This window comes from Drosophila santomea, chromosome 3R (assembly GCF_016746245.2).
Source record: "Drosophila santomea strain STO CAGO 1482 chromosome 3R, Prin_Dsan_1.1, whole genome shotgun sequence".
NCBI classification, from domain to species: Eukaryota; Metazoa; Arthropoda; class Insecta; order Diptera; family Drosophilidae; genus Drosophila; species Drosophila santomea.
Window position 1 is genome coordinate 23710619 of NC_053019.2, and position 19499 is coordinate 23730117.

General features: G+C 42.2%; 5 protein-coding genes across 12 annotated transcripts in view; 2 read left to right on the forward strand and 3 right to left on the reverse strand.

The window, feature by feature from the left end:
- LOC120453195 (RYamide receptor) overlaps window positions 1–1034 on the reverse strand; it is a 53180-nt gene extending 52146 nt beyond the window's left edge. For all 6 annotated transcript variants that reach the window (XM_039637766.2, XM_039637764.1, XM_039637765.1 and 3 more), the window contains exon 1: window positions 669–1034. The gene's annotated coding sequence lies outside the window, so the exon portion shown is untranslated. The remainder of the gene's footprint in view (window positions 1–668) is intronic.
- Window positions 1035–1671: 637 nt separating this feature from the next.
- Window positions 1672–4313, reverse strand: LOC120452212 (extensin). 2 transcript variants are annotated; one of them, XM_039636332.1, is made up of 3 exons: window positions 4209–4313; window positions 3008–3923; window positions 1672–2748 (listed from the first exon to the last, which is right to left on the reverse strand). In XM_039636332.1, the coding sequence occupies exons 2-3, from the start codon at window positions 3141–3143 to the stop codon at window positions 1802–1804; spliced, it is 1083 nt and encodes a 360-aa protein (XP_039492266.1). In that variant the 5' UTR covers window positions 3144–3923; window positions 4209–4313; the 3' UTR covers window positions 1672–1801. The 2 variants fall into 2 exon arrangements, with proteins under 2 accessions (XP_039492266.1, XP_039492267.1); XM_039636333.1 differs by lacking the exon at window positions 4209–4313 and having other exon boundaries at window positions 3008–4016.
- A 3981-nt stretch (window positions 4314–8294) lies between these two features.
- On the forward strand, window positions 8295–9327 carry LOC120452374 (leucine-rich melanocyte differentiation-associated protein). Its single transcript, XM_039636566.2, has 5 exons — window positions 8295–8309; window positions 8369–8402; window positions 8471–8707; window positions 8786–8934; window positions 8988–9327. The coding sequence occupies exons 2-5, from the start codon at window positions 8373–8375 to the stop codon at window positions 9118–9120; spliced, it is 549 nt and encodes a 182-aa protein (XP_039492500.1). The 5' UTR covers window positions 8295–8309; window positions 8369–8372; the 3' UTR covers window positions 9121–9327.
- Window positions 9328–9655: 328 nt separating this feature from the next.
- On the forward strand, window positions 9656–12598 carry LOC120452486 (aldehyde dehydrogenase X, mitochondrial). The gene is made up of 5 exons (XM_039636734.1): window positions 9656–9798; window positions 10874–10978; window positions 11062–11162; window positions 11219–11790; window positions 11851–12598. Exons 1-5 carry the CDS (start codon window positions 9763–9765, stop codon window positions 12492–12494), a joined length of 1458 nt encoding a protein of 485 aa, XP_039492668.1. The 5' UTR covers window positions 9656–9762; the 3' UTR covers window positions 12495–12598.
- A 289-nt stretch (window positions 12599–12887) lies between these two features.
- On the reverse strand, window positions 12888–19387 carry LOC120452487. Of its 2 annotated transcripts, none has more exons than XM_039636735.2 (5): window positions 19096–19387; window positions 14006–14260; window positions 13788–13946; window positions 13581–13722; window positions 12888–13527 (listed from the first exon to the last, which is right to left on the reverse strand). In XM_039636735.2, exons 1-5 carry the CDS (start codon window positions 19184–19186, stop codon window positions 12990–12992), a joined length of 1185 nt encoding a protein of 394 aa, XP_039492669.1. In that variant the 5' UTR covers window positions 19187–19387; the 3' UTR covers window positions 12888–12989. The 2 variants fall into 2 exon arrangements, with proteins under 2 accessions (XP_039492669.1, XP_039492670.1); XM_039636736.1 differs by lacking the exon at window positions 19096–19387 and adding an exon at window positions 16522–17458.
- Between the last annotated feature and the right edge of the window lie 112 nt (window positions 19388–19499).

Sequence of the window (19499 nt, forward strand, 5' to 3'; positions counted from 1 at the left end):
CAAGTCCACTAAAGCTGAAAGGCCTTAAAGAAGCCCCCAAAAAAATTATAGAATTTAATAACAATGTAGGTATTCATGTGCAACAATGGCAGCGCACAAGGACATAGTTGCTGAAAAGGACAAAGCCCTAAAACTGCTCCAAATTGGGATCATCCTGCATAATTTACAATTAGTCCGGCCAAGCATGGCTGTCGACAAAAGCAAAATGGATGGAAAACTTAGGAGATAAGACCTGCTTAAGTCCAGTTCATGCAACGCTTACAAGGACACCAGCGACAACGTTGCGTATGTGTTATGTTATTTATGTGCAACTAAACTTGTGCAGCTGCAACACAAGAAAGTGCTGATTAATGGTGCTTCCGGAAGGAATAAGTATAATGCAATACAAAATTTGTAAAGGGATTTTATCTTGATCAGTTAATTTGATGAGTTCAATTGAATGACTTAAAGGAGCTACCAAAATTGTAATAAATTGACATTAGCAGGAAGGTTGGTCTGAAACACGTCCGTGAATTATAGTCATGTGTCCGGAGTTAATCCCAGCCAGAACTGAACATCCGAACAGATGTGTGAAACTCAGGCAAATGCTAACGAGCGGAAACAACAAGCCATTTGCCGGCGGAGAGGACAAGCTGATTAGCAGGTAAACAAAGCTCATTACAACTCACCTGGTGCAGTGCGTCGGATGAGACGGGAGCCACCCAGGAGGGGAATGCCAATGTCAATGTCAATGCCAATGCCAGTTGTAATGACCTGAAACAATGGCCCACAATTTCACTTGCACTCACTCACTTGCCGTATTGCGTATACGCAATGTTGGACGCGTGATTTTAATCGCTGTTCATTAACTGTTTATTTTTTACTGATTGTGTTTTCGCTGCTTATTGCCACTCACTAAATTGAATGAAATGGGTGTTTTTATTTTTAATGGGCTTATAAGTTTGAATACGAAATTCGCTAATAAGTCACGGGACGACCGACAAAATGTGAAGGTACACGCCCACCAAAGATGCGACTCGCGCGAGCACAAAAAGCGAACTGAATGTGCAGCCGGATTTTTCATCCGGACTGACTGATCAACCGGCCACGAAACTCGGGCACGAGCCACTTGAAGATGGTCGGCAAAGGCAGCTCCTCGTACTCCTTTTCCCGGCTTTTCCATCCACATGTTGCCGCATCGCTTTGCGCAGGCACCAAAAAAACCCACAGCCAACTGTTGGATTTGGCGGGAAATCCTAGCAACATGTTGCTGCAACCACAACCATCCAAACACTTTGCCATTTTGGTCATTACTTTACGATTGGTATCTGGGCACAGCAATGAGGAAAGCCCTCGAAATTGGGCCTACCGCAGAAATTAACAAAACGTAACGCAATTAAGCAGGCTGTAAATTCGCCAAGTTCACGTCTTCACTAAGGGTCAATTATTATAATAGCCGGCATGAGCCATCATTAAATCACTGAAATGCGAAATCCAATGTTGTTCCACTGCGTTTTGTCCGAATTAACTGGACCATTAACTGTGCTTAAAGAAGGTGTATACAACTTTTGAGCAATATTCCATACTAAAAGCACTTTTTGGTTTTTTTTTATAAATTCGATATTTATTATCTACTCTTTATTAAAACAAATGTAACAAGTTATACAAACGAACAAACAACGAGATGTGCATGTGGGAAGTTTTGGCACGTGTGCATGTGTGAATTGGGAACTGGGGATTGGGTAGAGGTGCATCCAATGGACATTAGACTATGACAAACTGTGAAATTGGCTAAGGCATCACCATCTCAGAGCCGGGACCTTCACTTCAGCTTCTTCAGGAAGTAGCGGTTAGGAGGACCGTAGCTGGTGGCAGGCACATGGGAGGGAGCCAGTCGCTGCTCGGGCTGCTCCTCCACCACGATGGGCGCCATCGAAGGCTCTTCGATGGCCAGGGCGGCGGGAGCGGTGGCAGGGGGCAGGTACTGGTTGGCAGGAGCGGACAAGGTGGTCTGGACCTCCTCACCAGTGTAGGCAGCGGCAGTGGGTGGTCCGTAGACCGCAGAGGGAATGGCTGGCTGCTCGACTTCCGGCTCGGGAGCGGGAGCCAAGGTGGTGGGTGGCAGGACATCGGCGACCTCGGCCAATGGAGCGAAATCCTCGGCGGTGGCCTGACGGGGTTCCATCTCTGCAGGTGGGGGACCGTAGACGGGGGCCTCCTCCTTCTTGGTCTTGTACTTGATGAAGTAAACCTCTGGTTTCGATGGCTTGGTGGGTGGTGGCGTCGGGATCACGATGTCCTGCTCCTGCTCGGGCTTCTTGTGCAGCACATAGATCAGAGTCTTCTCCTCGTTCTGGGGTGGTGGTGGCACCACTGGCTGACGGATGGCCGGAGCAGATGGCGCCTTGATGAACACGATCTTGTAGTGCTTCTGCTTGGGTCCCTGCTGGTGGTGAACGCGGGTCTGGATGGCATCCTCCTCCTCGAAGTCCTTGGGCGGCACATGGACGTAGATGTGCTTGTGCACCTTGGTCTCCTGGGGCCCGTTGTTGTAGCCACTGGCATGCTGGACACCAGACAGACGGTGGGCCATGTTGTAGCTGTCATCGTAGGCATTCAGGGGCTCAGCGGCGGCGGCAGTGGGAGCCACTTGCTCGATGGCATTCAGCTGCATTTGGGGTGGCAAGTAGGTCTGCTGGGGCGCTGCGAAGTTGGCGAACGACTGCTCCTGGGGCAGGGGCTGGTAGATCTGCGGGGGCACGGGGTGAGCTGTCCAAAAAAAGAAAGATACATGGAATATATTATGGTTAGAAAATCCTTTTTAATTTGGAAATAAATATTTTGACTTACGATATTAATACTAACAAATTAAATGTCTTTTATATACTGCATTTAAATTGATATGAAACATAATTGTCATTTTTTATAAACTTATTTGATTAAAAAAACTTTAGATAAAATTATTCTTTAATGATATATAAAGCTGTAATCTATCTGAATATTTTGTTTTCATCCCCTCGCCACTTACCATTGAGTGGCAAAGCCCGCTGGCTCTGCTGCTGAGGTAATCCGTGGTAGGCGTACGGGGATGGGGGCTCAGGACGACCCAAAGTGGTGGCCACCAGGGAGGCCACACACACAACGAACAGCGACGAGACACGCATATTGCTTCTGGTAATCGGAAATCCTTTGCTGCTTAGTAAGCCCGTAATCCTTTGGCTCGATGAAATGCTTCGATGGAGAAGCTCGATGCTCGACTGATGCTGACTTGGCCAACGCGGTCCAAATTTATATGATTCGATGTCCGCAGCGCCGAGTGCTCAAAATCTCATTACAAAAGGTAAATGAAATAAACGAAAAAAATGAATTTAATTAAGCATCAAAAGAGACGCGAAGAGCGTCGGATGAACTTGGCCAAAAGCGAGTAGATGGCGGCGCAGAGCGAAGATACGGATACGGATGCAGAGAGAAGTCGGCGACACGTGTCTTTTGGGCTCACAAGCGAGAAACTGGAGCAAACCCGGCTGCAAATCGAATCTCCCAGGAGGGGGCAACCCCAATAGTCCACATTCAACGCCCTGGGCCAACGCGAAAAATGTTTGCCCAAATCGTTATGTGTAACACTCTCCGCTGAGTATCTCGTATCTTGTATCTTGTAGCTCGTATCTCATATCGCGCATCTAGCATCTGAAAGATGCAGCAGCCGCAACCTTCGGCCAAGTGCGCCAAGTGTTTTCACAATTGGAGCGCACTTAAATCGCTGGCTCGAAATCGAAAGTGACCCACGATTACACACTCGACCGAGTCCCATTGATGAACTTCATTCATGTGACGCCTCGAGGAACTTGTTTGTCCAGTTTGTACCTTCTCGCCAGTCGGGTCAAGTGATTCCCCGGCAATCCAGTCATGGGATAATCCATTTTGTCACATGATAAGCAGGGAATCTAAATGGTTAATGGAAAATGTCAGTACAAAATGTTCTGCTAGGACATTAAACTCAAAAGCTGTGGGTATTCGTTAACTGCCATAATATACATGTGCAGTTTCGTAACGTTAAATAGAAAATGTATGTACAATTTTAAAACAAACTTTTAGATAAATAATGCTTTAAGCTCTATGATTAAGTTTAATTATTTCTACTCATTCTTAAGTATCATTTATCTTCAATGTTTTCTTATAACATATGGAATCAACAATAGTTTCTTTAAAATAACCACGTCATTGCTTACCATACAATGCATTTCAGCCCATTCTTAAGCCCCAACAAATTCCTTCATAAAGCTATAAATACACCCAGTCATCAGACCAAAAATAACACAATAACGAAGGGCTTTTCAAGGCCAGCTTCAAATTTCCCCTCAAACTGTCAACCGTTGACGGCGTACACTTTCAACACCTACGACAACAATTACGAAACAATCGTAACAAAATCAAAATCAAAATCAATTTTCAAATTGAAGCCAAACATTAAACGTCAAAAACGAAATCGAAACAATAAGTAATAAAACAAAACAGCAGCTACCCAAATCAAGTGAATAGCGAGCGGCGTTTAATTGGATTTGGTGCACACAGCCATTGGGATCGAAAGCAAATAGACCCCCCCCCAGTACCCAGTGCCCAATACCCAATGTCCAGTAACCAGCTGAATCGAGACACTTGTCCACTTGCTGTCCACACACAGCAATCATTAATCGTAATTGCAGCCGACGCATCTCGGCGCAGCGAGGTGGAGAAATGTCGAGTGCCTGTACGGACACATGTAGCTTATGGCCATAACTACATCCACATGGCTATAAGGCGGCACAAGAAGCTGGGGGGCGTACGTAATGGCAACAGGGTTTTTGGGGCTTTACGTCACCGATCGATCGATTGGAAATTGGTGCACTTGGCCACCGAAGAAGAAGCCCAACGAGTCAAGCGCTGACAGCGGGACGAAGGGCTCGGCTACCAAAGAAAAAGCAGGGATGCAAAGGTACTCGGAACGTACGCAATAAATTGGGTCAATAAATATTTTTTTATACATTAACATAAATGAAAGGTATTTTAAAATATGACACAGAAATGTGATAAAATGGTTCATAAATATCAGTAAAACAGACCAAATTGTGGGCAGACGAGGTCAAAATATAGATTGTTATACCTTATTAGACTCCTAAAAACATTCTTAATCGATTGGCATTCAAGAATGAAAAAACTTTTTTTTTCGAAATTTTGTGAATATTTACGATGTTACCCCTTACAAAAAAGTAAAATTTTGACAAAAAAAATTAATTTCCTGGAATCAAAAAAAATTGATTGTGATTGTTAGCTGAGGTCTTTAGCTCTAAAAAACTGTACTATTCTTAGCTGTGAGTTCCATTTTGGCCGAGTTCTAGACGAAAGCCTCAGATATATAGGTACTGAAATAAAAACTGGGTCTAAAATGTATCTATAGTAATGGTATTAAAAGTTTCATTTTAAGGAATATTATCTTAAGTACAAGAATAGCTTTTATTCCATCCCTGGCCAAGAGAAAAGTGAGAAAGACCAAAGGAGCTGGCGAAGATTGTGACATCGACGGTTCGAAATTTGGTGAAAATCAGGTCAACAGTGCAGTAGCACGTCCATCGATGAGTTATTGATTTGTGTCGAATATTCGATCTCCTGCCCTTCTCCTCTTGGCATTGGCTTGTTGTCTTGTTGCTCGGTGCCCTTCGATCGTTTCACATTGACATTGCCGGGGAGCAGCGTCCCTCTTGGGGGGAATTTCCATTGGAGCAGCTTAAAATAGACGGAGCGACCGGGGATGCGCCACTTGACTTGCCACTTGTTGCATTCAAGTGCCACGAACAGCAAAAGCCATAGAAGAAGCACGAAGGGGCAGAAACTTTGGGGCTTTGTCATTGAGATGTGAACCCACAAGTCGATTAGTTGGCCAATGGCAGTCAAGAGGCGCATTCCATCGCCATCGAAGAATGCGTAGGTCACTTGACTTAAATACGGAGTAGAAGCAGCTGCAAAACCTTGTAGTTTAAGTGGATATAATGATATGGATAGCACTCTCAGTAGTGCAGAATGCCATATTATTATACTTTCTACTTAATAGTCTAACACTTAAATAAATTAACACCAAAGTAAGTTAACATAAAACACTTACATTCGAAACCTCAAGTTAACCTAGGCTTTACAAATTTGACTTCCACATAAAATAATTTACTGATTTCCGAGAAATGCTCGACTACCACATTAAATCATTTTATTACACTCCAAAGCAAGTGGATATTTTTCACTTTTACCACAAACACCGAAAATAAAAAGGCAACTGCAAACGAAACATGCAAATCATGCTCCAAAAAGTTCATACAAAAAAGATCGCAAGTAGATGTTATATATTTAACTGGGGCTTCAGCCCACACCACGTAAATTATGACAAATGGCAGATGAATGTGGACCTATGCCGTGGCATTCCCCCCCCTTTTGAATACGTTGACAAATGGTTCGGTTAAGTGACTTAATAGCTAGCCCGGAGGAGCATAGTGATGATGATTACTGCGATCGGCGACGCCGATTATCTCGTTAATTAGAGACCACAGACAACCAGAGCATTTTTGCCATTTATTGCCGCTTGCCATTCCCGCCTCGTCAAGGTCACCCGATTTTAGCACAATTATCGAGGCCCTTATCCCAACCCATCATCATCGCCTCCGGTTTTATGTAACGCACTTCCAGCCTGTGGGAAGTAATTAAAACTGGAGCAAGTCGAGTGCTTTTTATTCACGAGGGTGGTTACCGGGCCTTCGTGACCAGGTTCCTAAGGCAATGTTAATGAGGCTCCAACAATTTAATGAAGAAAATAAATTGAATTTCAGGATAAGTTAAATATTTCCCTAGTTTATATACATATGTATGTATTGAATTAAGTGCTGAGAATTTGTCATCAAAGTGGCTGATAAAAATAAAAAGTCATTACGGGTTTTACCACGAGTTTTTATGGCTTAAGTAGTTCTTGGAAGGTTTTTTATTAAGGAAAGTTTTAGATACTAGGACTAACTGCCACTAAGTTTTTATTATTCGCGCGTATTTCCTTCAGGGGCAACGCCTAACCAAATCGAAGACCACTTGCCATGGACTTTAACGTGTGCCCAAATATTGACATTGAATTATAATGCCCATTGAGACGCACGGCAATCAAAGGCCTAAATATAGAGTCACACACACGCTTATTACGGCCAAAAGTAGAGTGTAAGCAGGGGAAATAATAACATGGTTAGCAGACAAAGGCAAGTGGCAAATACTTTGTCACTGACAGGGCTCAAAACATAAAGGGTAAAGGCTTTTCTTTCTCGGGATCTGCAACAGCTGTCGGCCAGGCCTATTACTTTTCACGTATCTCGAAGATACGCAAAACTTTATGAGTAGATACTCATCTGCCGGTGCGTATGCTTGGGTTTCATTGAATTGAGTGCCCGGCTAAATGCTGTGAGCCGCAATTTGTATCTCGCGGTTTATTTACTCACGCTGTCATCCCCTTTTGTTTGCCACTAGTTTGCCCAGCCCCCAGCCTCTAGTTCAATTTGTTTGCCATTTGCAGTCAATCGCAGTGTGGCCACTAACAAATACGCTTGTCAGGCCGCTTTGGTCTTTCCATTTGCCTTTTCATTTCGGGTCTTTAGTGGGCCGTCATCTCTGTTTGCCGGCCAGATGGCAATTAAAAATGTATTTACCAGCTCTTTGCCATTGTGGAGCACTTATCGCCCAACTTGCACTTGACCAGTTCCGATTTGAAGAGGTTTAAAGCCATTCGAAGGACTAGCCCCTAAATGGCCGTTACTAAATGCGGTCTCGCATTTAAGCCCACTTGTCGTATACTCGATGTGCAATCATAGTCGCCCGCTGGCGCCATCTACATGTCATTTAACTTGATAGCTTATCACCAGCGTCTTTCTTTCTTTTTCGCCTTGAACAAGTTCAGGCGATGAAAGAAATCGGCAGACGTGGAAAAAAGCTTCACAAAAGCCAAACAAAGTTAAAGGCAAACAAAGAGCATATGGAGTAGGTTACTGGAGTCAATGGTTTCAACTTTACAATACCTTATAGACTCGGAAATATTTAAAGTTGTTTATTAAAAGTGCATTATCATCATATATAGCCTAAAAGCCAAATGTTTTGACTCTCTTACATTTTATAATTTTACATATCTTCAAAATGCATATATAAAAGCAAATGCCCAAGAAAAATCATCTATGTAGGGTATTAAAAACTTTAAAAGAGACAGCCCAAAAACAAAAGCATTCGGCTACGACTGCAGCACAATCGAGCACTCATTTCAGTTGCTCACGACAAGATCGCCGGTAAGGTATCCGAAAGACACAGTAACGCTCTCGCTGAACACATATACAATTTATCTCAGAGCAATGCAAAAGCCGCAAAATAACGACAGTCAGGTAGGAAAATCAAGCTTATCTAGTCAAGATTACAAATCGTATCTCATTTATTTTGTCAACCCGTTTAGCTTATTTTGGTGCAACAGAATTTACGAACACTGACTCAGGAATTAGTTATGAAGCATGCTGATCACGTAGAGCAACTGGATCTAAGCCACAATTGTCTAAAGGATCTGTCTTGGTTAGCGGACTTTGAGCAGCTGCGTCATTTGGTCCTGGACAGCAATCGCATGCATGAGGCACATTTGAGGACATTGACTTGCCCACTGCCACAATTGGAAGTACTTATGCTCAACAAAAATGAGGTGAAAACACAGACTCACAGTTCAATTACTGTATATTAGAATGGATCGCCAAATGCTGCAATTTCTTATCGATTTCAGTTCAGTGACCTGCCGACGACAATGCGACTGATCAGAAAGTTCTTTCCCAACCTGCAGTATTTGAGCCTGCATGGCAATCCGATCTGTCCAGATGGCTTGGAACTGCAGCCATTCTCCAGTTACCTGCGCTACGACTACGAGTACTACAGGTGGGTTTGTTACAATATTGATCTATCTATACTTAGCTGCCGATCTGTTTTAGCAACTACATTGCACAGTCGCTGAGCAAACTGAAATTTCTGGATCATGGACTGGTTCAACGCACCTACAAGTACGAAAGTTTTCCCATACAAAATTACAATGGCAAACAGCTTATTCAGACCACAAGTGTCTGAACATATTAGCAAATACCACTTTTAAGCTATGTTAATTATATTTAATGAAGGAAATTCAAAAAATATCTCCCGTTGATCTAATTATGGATGTTTGGGTGCTAAAGAGTATTGTTCACGTATAAGACCACATCGTAGACACCAACCGTATAATACAATGGCATGGACATCTAGCCAAGACACCAACCACCACCAAAAGCATAAGCTTTTGATGGTCGAAATGCAAAGAAATTGTTTTAAATAATTGTTTGTGATAAATCAATATCTGCGAGTACACCAAAATAAAAATATAGATTTTTATTATTGTAACATGTTATAGTATCAGCATTATAACTATAGTACAAGTGTTCTTTTACCCATATTTTAAAACCATATATACTACAAAATCTATGGACACTTTCTATAAATTGTAGGGCACTCGTATAAAAAATCTTTTGTTTGCAGCCGGCCGGCATAAGATAATTCAGAGGACGAGCACAAGCAAAGTGAGGTGATGAACGGCAGTGCAAAACAAATCGCTGATAGCCAGTTATCGGGCTCTATATAAATGGGCATCTGGCAGCTTTTCTGTTTCAGTTTCGCGACGACTCCCAGACAGCCGGTTTCTAGTTCAGTTCTTGAAAGTGTATATATATATTGCTCAATATGGCCGATCCCAACGCCAAGCCCAAGTACACAAAAGTGAGTATAAATATTGTGGACAGCTGTCTATTAAATAATGCAAGACCCTATTACTTCGATGAACTTACGCTAAGTGCATTCAACTTGCACTTCACATAATGCAAGTTAAATGATTTAAAGTAAATTGCCTACTAAAACTCAGCCCACACCAAACTCGTTTGTGTCGCAATTTAAGTATGTACAAATACTCGTGATTTTGGCCTCCTGATACATACAAATATTTAAGAAAAAAAGATAATCTGTTATCAACAGATGTGGGACGTAAAAATAAGCAGACTCAGCAAATATAGAGCAATAATGATTAAAAAGTTTTCTATGCTGATAAGGAAACATTCGTAGGGGGCCAACATGAACTTGCCCTTTTTCTGATACGGATGGGACTTTGAATCTTATAAACTTACGCACTTTTTAATTGCGAAATTATGGAAAAAGAATGAAGAAAAACCAACTAGTATAGCAAAACAATTACTTTTAAAATTTTAATTGAGGTTTAAAAATTGTCGTAGAACAACTAGTAAACTTTTCTGTATCTGTAATGTACAAACTCCTTATAATACCATGATTTTAATAACCCACTCCTTTACATTCAATATTGTTGCCAATAGACTCCAATAAGCGGCCTACTTTATCTTGAAAGTTTAAGAACGGTGGGCCTATAATTTCCTATCGCCCAACGAACCATTATAATTCAAAACAACACCAGATAACAGCCTCAAACGACGTTAGCTTATTGTCAACTGTTTTGTGTTGTTTACAAACTCGACAATTTGAAATCGTGACTAGAATTACACTTTACAGTGTTTACACTATCGCGTGTCCCCGGCAAATTGAAATGGCCCATTCAGAGGGTTGATAACTTGTTTGAGCGGATAAGTAATCGCTGACAAACTGGGCTAACAACAATGAACAAATTGCAAAAATTACTGGCACACCAATTGGCTGGTTCACGAAAGTGGATGAAATTTGAGCATACTCATGTGCAGTGCAAACCCAATCACTGTCAGGTTGGGGAAGATTCCATTGGATCCATTAGCTTTATACTAAGCTCAAACCGTCTTAATGCATTTATTTATAGCTTTTCATCAACAATGAGTTCGTTGATTCGGTGTCGGGCAAGACCTTTGCCACCTTCAATCCGGCGACGTCCAAGGAGATTGTGAAAGTCTCCGAGGGAGATAAGGTGAGTCCAGCATTCTCGAAAGAGATACGATGGTGAAATAGTCATAACATTATAACTGCTGATTGCTTCTATAATTTAATTAGGCTGACATCGACCTGGCGGTGAAAGCGGCTAAGAAAGCCTTCCATCGCGACTCGGAATGGCGCAAGTTGAGTCCTCTGCAGCGCACCAATCTGATGAACAAGTGAGCTTTACCCACACTTCACAACCTAAAGCATGTTTATTAATAATCCCCTTCAGACTGTGTGCCCTGATGGATCGGGACAAGGCGTTCCTGGCCAGCCTGGAGACCCAGGACAATGGAAAGCCCTACGCAGAGGCGCTCTTTGATGTCACCTACTCGATCCTGACGCTGCAGTACTACGCCGGCTGGACCGACAAGTTCTTCGGCGACACCATTCCCGCCGGGGGCTTTGTCTCCATGACCCGCAAGGAACCGGTGGGCGTGGTCGGCCAGATCATTCCCTGGAACTATCCCCTGCTGATGCTGGCCTGGAAGTGGGGTCCTGCCCTGGCCGTCGGATGCACCATCATCATGAAACCCGCGGAGCAGACGCCCCTGACTGCCCTTCACATGGCTGCTTTGGCGAAGGAGGCGGGCTTCCCCGCCGGTGTGATCAATGTGGTCAACGGATTTGGACCCACTGCTGGAGCTGCCATCAGTGAGCATCCTGATATTGCCAAGGTGGCTTTCACCGGCTCCGTGGACATTGGACGGATTGTCATGCAGGCTGCAGCCACGTCGAACTTGAAGAGAGTCTCCCTGGAGTTGGGCGGCAAGAGTCCCGTTGTGGTCTTCGATGATGCGGACAGTAAGTGGCTTATCACCTTAAAACTAACTCCAAAACCTTATTTCTGCTTTCCCTCATTAGTTGACTTCGCCGTGGAAACCACCCACGAGGCGCTGTTCTCGAATCACGGCCAGAGCTGCTGTGCCGGCAGTCGCACCTACGTTCACGAGAAGATCTACGACGAGTTCGTGGCCAAGGCTGCTGCCAAGGCGAAGGCACGCAAGGTGGGCAATCCCTTCGAGGAGAATGTGCAGCAGGGTCCCCAGATCGACGATGACATGCTGACCAAGGTGTTGGGATACATCGAGAGTGGCAAGAAGGAGGGTGCCAAGTTGCAGGCTGGTGGCAAGAGGATCGGCAACGTCGGTTTCTTCGTAGAGCCCACTGTCTTCTCGGACGTGAAGGATGATATGCGGATTGCCCAGGAGGAGATCTTTGGCCCCGTGCAGTCCATCTTCAAGTTCAGCTCCCTGGAGGAGATGATCGATCGGGCCAACAATGTGCAATATGGTCTCGCCGCCGGCGTTATTACCAATGACATCAACAAGGCTCTGAAGTTCGCCAACAATGTGGATGCCGGCTCTGTGTGGATCAACTGCTATGATGCCGTGCTGCCCTCCACTCCATTCGGCGGATACAAGCACTCTGGCATTGGCAGGGAACTGGGCAAGGATGGACTGGATAACTACCTGGAAACCAAGACTATTACCATGAAACTGCTTTAAGCTGGAACTTGAAGAGTTTCCTGTATCGTATACACAATATTTGTATTTTATTCGCACTTGTTTTCGGTTTTATGTTGCATTTTAAATAAAACTCATGGATTTTAGTTACCAGAGGTTATAGTCGAGAGAATCGACTGGACAATGTGGCTTAACCAGGCATCTCCAACTTAGATAGAATTTATCAGCCCAAGAGTATGCAACCTTTAAGTTGCATAAATTCAATTCCAGCCACAAAATTGGAATAAAAGTATTTCCTAAAGCCTCGATTAAACCACATTTTTGATATTTGATATCGAGGCACGAGTTCACTACGCTAGGAAAGTGAAAAATATCAATTAAATATCGATCGATCAAGGACTCTCGATTGGAGGGACCCTTAAAACTTAACCTAAATTGGGTTAGTTGATAAAATATTCCTTAGTCATTAAATACTAAACACTAACACAACGTATAAAAATAAACCTGAGATTGCTGATCTGCTGGCCAGCAGCAGGATTAGGCCAAGTTGGTTGGCGGAATCTGAGACTGGCTCCGCACCTCCAGAAGTGGCACCGCAAGATCACTCAAACGCGATCTGGCACTGTGATAGTCATCCTCCGATCTCGGGCGCACCTGCGTCTGATGCTGCGGACTGCTCTGCTGCACTACCTCAGTGTACACCGGTTGTACACCATTTCGTCCGCTATCGAACATATCATCAATGTCCACCAGCTGGAAGTCCACGGCGAATACATATCGCAGCACCATGACCAGCAGAGCCACAATCCACAGCACCATGCCGATCACGTAGCTGCAGCGGAAGAGCTCCAGATATGTATCGTGGGATACGTTGTGGTCGTGGATGATGGGACGCAACAGGGCGATGGCATCGCCGCAAGTGATGGCAGTGGGATCTGTGAGATTCTCCCGCAGTTGGCCACAAAGGCGCCTAAGATGGCCATTGGTCAGGATCGCGTAGATTACGCTGCCCAAACTCATCACCGAGAATATTACAATGGAGGGCACCACAATGCGCCATGGCTTCGGCAGAACTCTGAATATTGTTTATTAATTTAAGCACTATGAGCTTGAAACCTATATACTCACGAGCTCTTTTTGCTGCCTGTCTGATAAATCAAGCACATGGCTGTCCAGATAATGGCCACGATCTCTGATATGAGGGGAAACACATACACAAACTGAGCTCCAGGGCCTCGTTCCCAAAAAGTGGCCGTAGCATCAATGGACACTTCAGTAAAAGGAAATTTATAAATTAATTATTGTTATTATTTAATTGTGCTGTTTTACTCTTACTTGTGCTCAAAAAGTGACGATCTGCCTCAGCGTTGAAAGTAATTTTCGGCGGAGGAGTCGTCGTGCTTGCCAAAACCTCCACTTTCTTTTCAGCAATCAGACGCTCCAACTTCGGTCGATTCTCAATCGATTCATAGATATGCGGTAACTTATAGATTTCTTGTAAAAAAGAGTTGAATTTGTTTTTAAAGTACAAGTATATTTTGAAGCTATCTTACGGCTCTCGCTCTTCAGCGATTCGGGCGTGACATCCTGCACGGAATAATGCCTTCCATAGGCATACTGGGTGGCCTTGATGAAATCCCGATGAAGGATCTGCTTGCTGGGCTCATCCATCTTATCAAGGCTGCGCTCCCGGAAGATAAGTTTGGCACTGACTATTCCCTCGTACAGATCTCCCGATATCATGTTCAGCGATATGTTCCACAGAATGGAGAATACTGCTATCAGGACCATGAGACATATTACCATATCTGAAAGAAAAGAGAAAAGTTGTTAGTAAAATTAGTAATTTAAAAATTATAAGAATTATTTTTTAATTTTGTACAACCTTGAAATGAGTAATACATCATTGAAATATATTTTATACCTTTCACTTTATTAAGTTGGACATAAATTCAAAAGCCAGCCAGCTTGACTCTCAATTATTTACTCATTCCGAATTTAGATTTCCCATGTTAATATGCCACACAAACGTAAAATAACAAATAATGAAATCATGCTTTTAACCTCTGGCACTCTTTAGCATTGCAAACATTTTCATCTTTCAAACGGACCGCTGACAAATTTGAATTTGAAATTAATGGTTCGCAAATAGACATGGCTGCATTTGGAAAATCAACTATTTATGGTTCTGCGTTCAGGAGCCATAGATCAAGTATACGCACTGTTGCTTACAATGGATTTCAAAGTTTTGAGAATGGAAAACACCAGTGCTTGAAGGTTAGCAATTCGATAATTTATGGCTTTCTAGTTATATTCGGCCTGGGTTTGTTGATTTTGTTTGTTTTATGTAAGAAACCGCTAACTTTGAACAGGTCTTCGTATATTAACGAGTTTGTGTGAGTTTCTATCGGCGGTATGATATCATGCCAAATGTTATAGAGCTCGGTTAACGAGTTGGGTCGAAAAATTTTCAGATGACGTCGATACCGTGACTGCCTCCCAATAAAATTCCATTCAATGGATGCAAATATTCCCGCATATTGTTCGAAATAAAGAGAAAACAATTCGCTGGCAGAGTCAACAAACAGATTCGTGGATAAATATACGATTATGCTCGGTGTGCATAATAAAAGTCCCATGGCGGAACATGTCAAAACAAGGAAAAATGTTATATTACCATTCCATTTTATGGTTTATAATGGACAGCTGTATATTACAAGTTCGCCCATTTATAGAGCGAATAGATCACGAGCTGCTACCGCAAATTTCATGCCCCAAGAGCTTTGTACGCATTAAGCGGAATGTTTTTTGCTTTTTGGCCGGCCACCGACTTTATATACACATGTATATATACGAAGCGATTTACTGCGCGTTGCACGATCCGTCGAAAAGTGGCACCAACGGAATGACATCATTTCCATCATGAATCCGCTCTCATCTCCGGAACATGGGTAAATAATATTCAGCAGTGTTGTTCAGTCGTTAGCTCAATCGCTTTTGGCCAGGTTCGTTACTGAATATGGCCCAAAAGAGGCCAAGCCTGACAGGGAAAACTATAAATAAATATTACGAAATGCTTCAGAATGTTATCTCCGCCAAAAAGGTAGTTTTATTTGAAGAATTTTCTTCCAAAAATCTTATTGGAATTTGCATTTCAAGCAGCTAACGATTTTCCTATCGCCATTGACTAAGTGTTTGTTTACAAACGATGGCGCCCGGAAGTTTGGCACTTTAGCCAATTTGTTAATGCCATTAACAGAAGCCACATGGCGAATACGTACTATGAACTACGCCCACTCATATAAACTTTCCGCCACTTATCGACAGATGAGAGCTGCATCAAATGAACTATATACATATATAGGAAAATATCAAGACAAGTGTGAAATTGTTTATAAGCAAACACAATCAAAGTTTATATTAGCGCATTGGGCCCAAAAGGCTGTTGGCCAATTTAGCACCTTTAATGAGTTGATTGACGCTATAAAAATGGTATAAAATTGGCACATTTAGCAACGGAAAATGGTGGCAGGCCTTGTATTTTATCTTAGACTACCATTACAACAGCTTTAATCTATGTCCAAAAAATTGAAAAAAAAAAAACATAATGAATTTATATACAAGTTGAAAAACAGAATTCCCACTGGGAATTCACGTCTATCGAATTATTTATTGTTTCGGTCTGTCTCTGCCAATTTTCAAAACATTCGAATACATATACTCAATCGACTTATTGATGCTGAAAGACGCGCCCCCAAAAAGCAGCCTCCATGACTGATGGACTGATGGACAAAACCATGAAATGGCTTTAATTGACTTAAGCATTTGCTGTCAATGGCAGCAGACAGTTCACCTCAAATTTAACCAATTGGCTTTCCACAGTACGACATTCGAATTTCTAAATGTTTTTATGGATCTTGTTTTGGTTTTTATTTTGGGCTTTATTTTCCTCAGCCCTCTGAAGGCCGACCCCAAAAATGTATTTTAAGCACCAAGGGCTGCCCTCAGCATTATTCTAAATACAATAAGCACATTAAGTCATGTTAAAATATATTATTTATTAACGTACGATTTAGATAGCGAATATCGCTGGTGGTTAGCTTTCCTTGTTGGTATTTTTTAATCAGCTCCATTTTGGCATGCTAGTTTTTGGTTGGGGAAATTCCTTTTATAAAAATGTTCCAGCTTTTTTATAATTTTTATCACATTCATAACATATTTTCAACACATTTTTTCTTGGAATTTATGCACAAAATTTCTAATAATAGTTTTTACTTTCATCTGTTTAGCTTTAGCGATTTTTGTTGGAAATATTATACGTGACTGATGGAAATCAAGATTAGCGTACAAAAATGATTATAAATTTGGTTTCTACTTTGGAGGAAACCTAATGTAGCGCGAAGACTTTTTTGATTTTCGCCTCGATTCTGTTCACTTGAGCGATCGAAATAATTGAGATTAATTGATTTGAAATTACGGAAAGTGTGCGGGTGTATTTGTTTGTACATATGAAAAATGCCTACGCGAATTTAGCAATTGTATTTCAAACACTTTGGCTATCAATTTACATTTGCCGCGCACAGCAGTTGTTCGGGCTTTCAATTTCCATTTCTATTTTCCTGTCACATTACGTATACGTAACGAACCGAAATTAACACCTTTCGGTGCTCGTTTTCGAACATATGTAAGTATTTCAATGGCTTAAAGTCGTTTGGAATGGGTGTTTTTGGTTTGGGAAAAGTGACATCCGTCTGAGCTCACGAGTCAAGGTCAAGGTTTGGGTCGAGAGCAGGGGATTTTTCATTTATGTGGGTTATTTACACCGCTTCGATATCACTGATTTGCATAACAAGCAATGGCACTGTTAATTGCCGAACCCGAAATTAATCCACGCGACGTTCGGGCACGCATCCAAAAGATATAAACCGCACCGCACCGATGGATTTCAAATTCTGCGTTCTGTTCGCTCGCAATCCGTCCGCCTTTCGTGACTGTTGTTTGGACACTGAGGCGACTATATCGGCAGTCCATAATTCTCCAGCGATTTTGTTTTTCTCTCGCACTCATTCGCTCTATAGAGAGCTGTATCTGCAGCTCTAGTCTACTAAAAGTTGATTGTTTTTAGGGGGCTCTCAAGAGCGCGCCTCTTCAGTTTTGTTTTGATTTCGAAAATCTGCAACTGGTTGATCTTCTATGTTTTTGTTTTGGGCCTTTGTTTTGATTTGGTTACTTCGTGTTGTTGACTGTTTTTTTGTTTTCTTGTTTTGTTCATTGCGAACGGCGTGCGTGGGAAGGGAAATCATTGTTTTATTTTTACATTCTGAGTGGTGCGAATGTGGGTTTTGAGACTGACTTTAGAGCGTAGTTTACAACTTAAAATAATTTGCTTTACATCCATTAAGTTATCTCCGCAGATCTATTATTTTATATATCCGCAATTAAGTCAAAGTGAAAATTTTATTTCTGTGTACTCCTTGTTCACAAACCTTATTAATCTATACTCCCTCAAAAGCTTCCAGCTATTTGCGAAATTCGTTATTCCCTTCATGTATATTTATAAATTTTCATAAATAAACAAAAGCACAATTTATATCTTCCATTATTGTGCTTCCTCAGTCAGAAGCGAGCATTAATCCGATATTCATAGAAATACAAATATCCTGTTCTATTTGCAAGTCCATTGTTTCGGCTTTTGGGCAGTTGCCATGGCCGCAATTATCGCCGATGACCTTGAAAGAACACGCCGCTTTTTCACGTCCAAGGTGAACTTAATTAGCGGGCAAAAGGCCTTCGAAGGACTCGTCGATGTGAGTGCTCCAAATCGCGTGCCTGGCAGGCATCTAGTTTTTTTCTGGTTTCTTATGCTAAACGCGAAACTCCATCTAAAAATGACGCTAGTCACTTGGGAGCCGTTTTCAGTTTTGAGGGTCTTATCGCAAAGCAAGTCTGTTAAGTTTTTAAAAAACCAAAAAAAATGGTTTAATGACATGATATTATCATATATAGTATAGTTTAGGATATATGTATATAGTATAGTATCATATATTTTTAGTAAGCAACTCATATTAAATTTCGTAAATCTACAAATGCACTTTAATCTATAATTTGCGTAAGTCATTTTTATCGCACTGTAAGCTGATAAATAATAACATATATTAATGTTGGCTAACCTGAACTAAACAATTACCACCCAAGAAACTTATTTATAGACTGTGTTGCGGCCAATAAAAACCATAATAACTATTTCCCCTGGTTTGAATGCCTTTCGCCAGGCGATAAACATTTCTAGCCCTGACGAGTTCTATTGAATCCATTTCCACACATGTCATAATAAGGTCTTCGCCACCGATAGATAAACAAGCAAATCATTCCTTGCTCCAATGTTGAAACTGGCGATGACGTCGTCCCCTTATGCAAATCCCCAGCAGACAATGCGACGTACATGAATATATTTCAGAGTTACAAGGTTCCAAATGAGTTATGATAGTGATCAATCACATTCTAAGCGAAATTAGCTAGTAAAGTTTTTCATAACAATGTAAGAAAATTGAAAGATATTTTTAAACTGAGTTCAGTGCTTAATCTTCGATGATTCAATCATGTTCCACATGGCGTATGCGCGTTTTTTGACAAAACCACTTACGTTCGCAGCGCACCACTTCGCTCCTGGCTTCCCGGGTTAGCATCTGCAGGCTGTCGCCAATCCGACGTATCCTCTGCGGCCGACTCCCCATCTCTGATCCGCGGCACTTGGCACCCGCATCTAATTACGTCTTTTGTTTACAACAGACAAACAATTAGCAAAATTGCTAAACAAAAACTTAGCACTTGAGTGCGCATTATTGGACTCCAGTTGCTCAGTTCGGACGAGACTTGGCACTAGCTTGATGTTTGACCCGCTGGAAAAGAAATGCCACAACTGGAGACGTTCAGACGACACGACCGCTCGACGAGAACTGTGCGCACGCCAAGCGGCTATGGGCCATTAGGGGTATTTGCCGCTGCTCCGGGGAAAATTCAAATGCTATGGCGTCACTTGATAGTGGT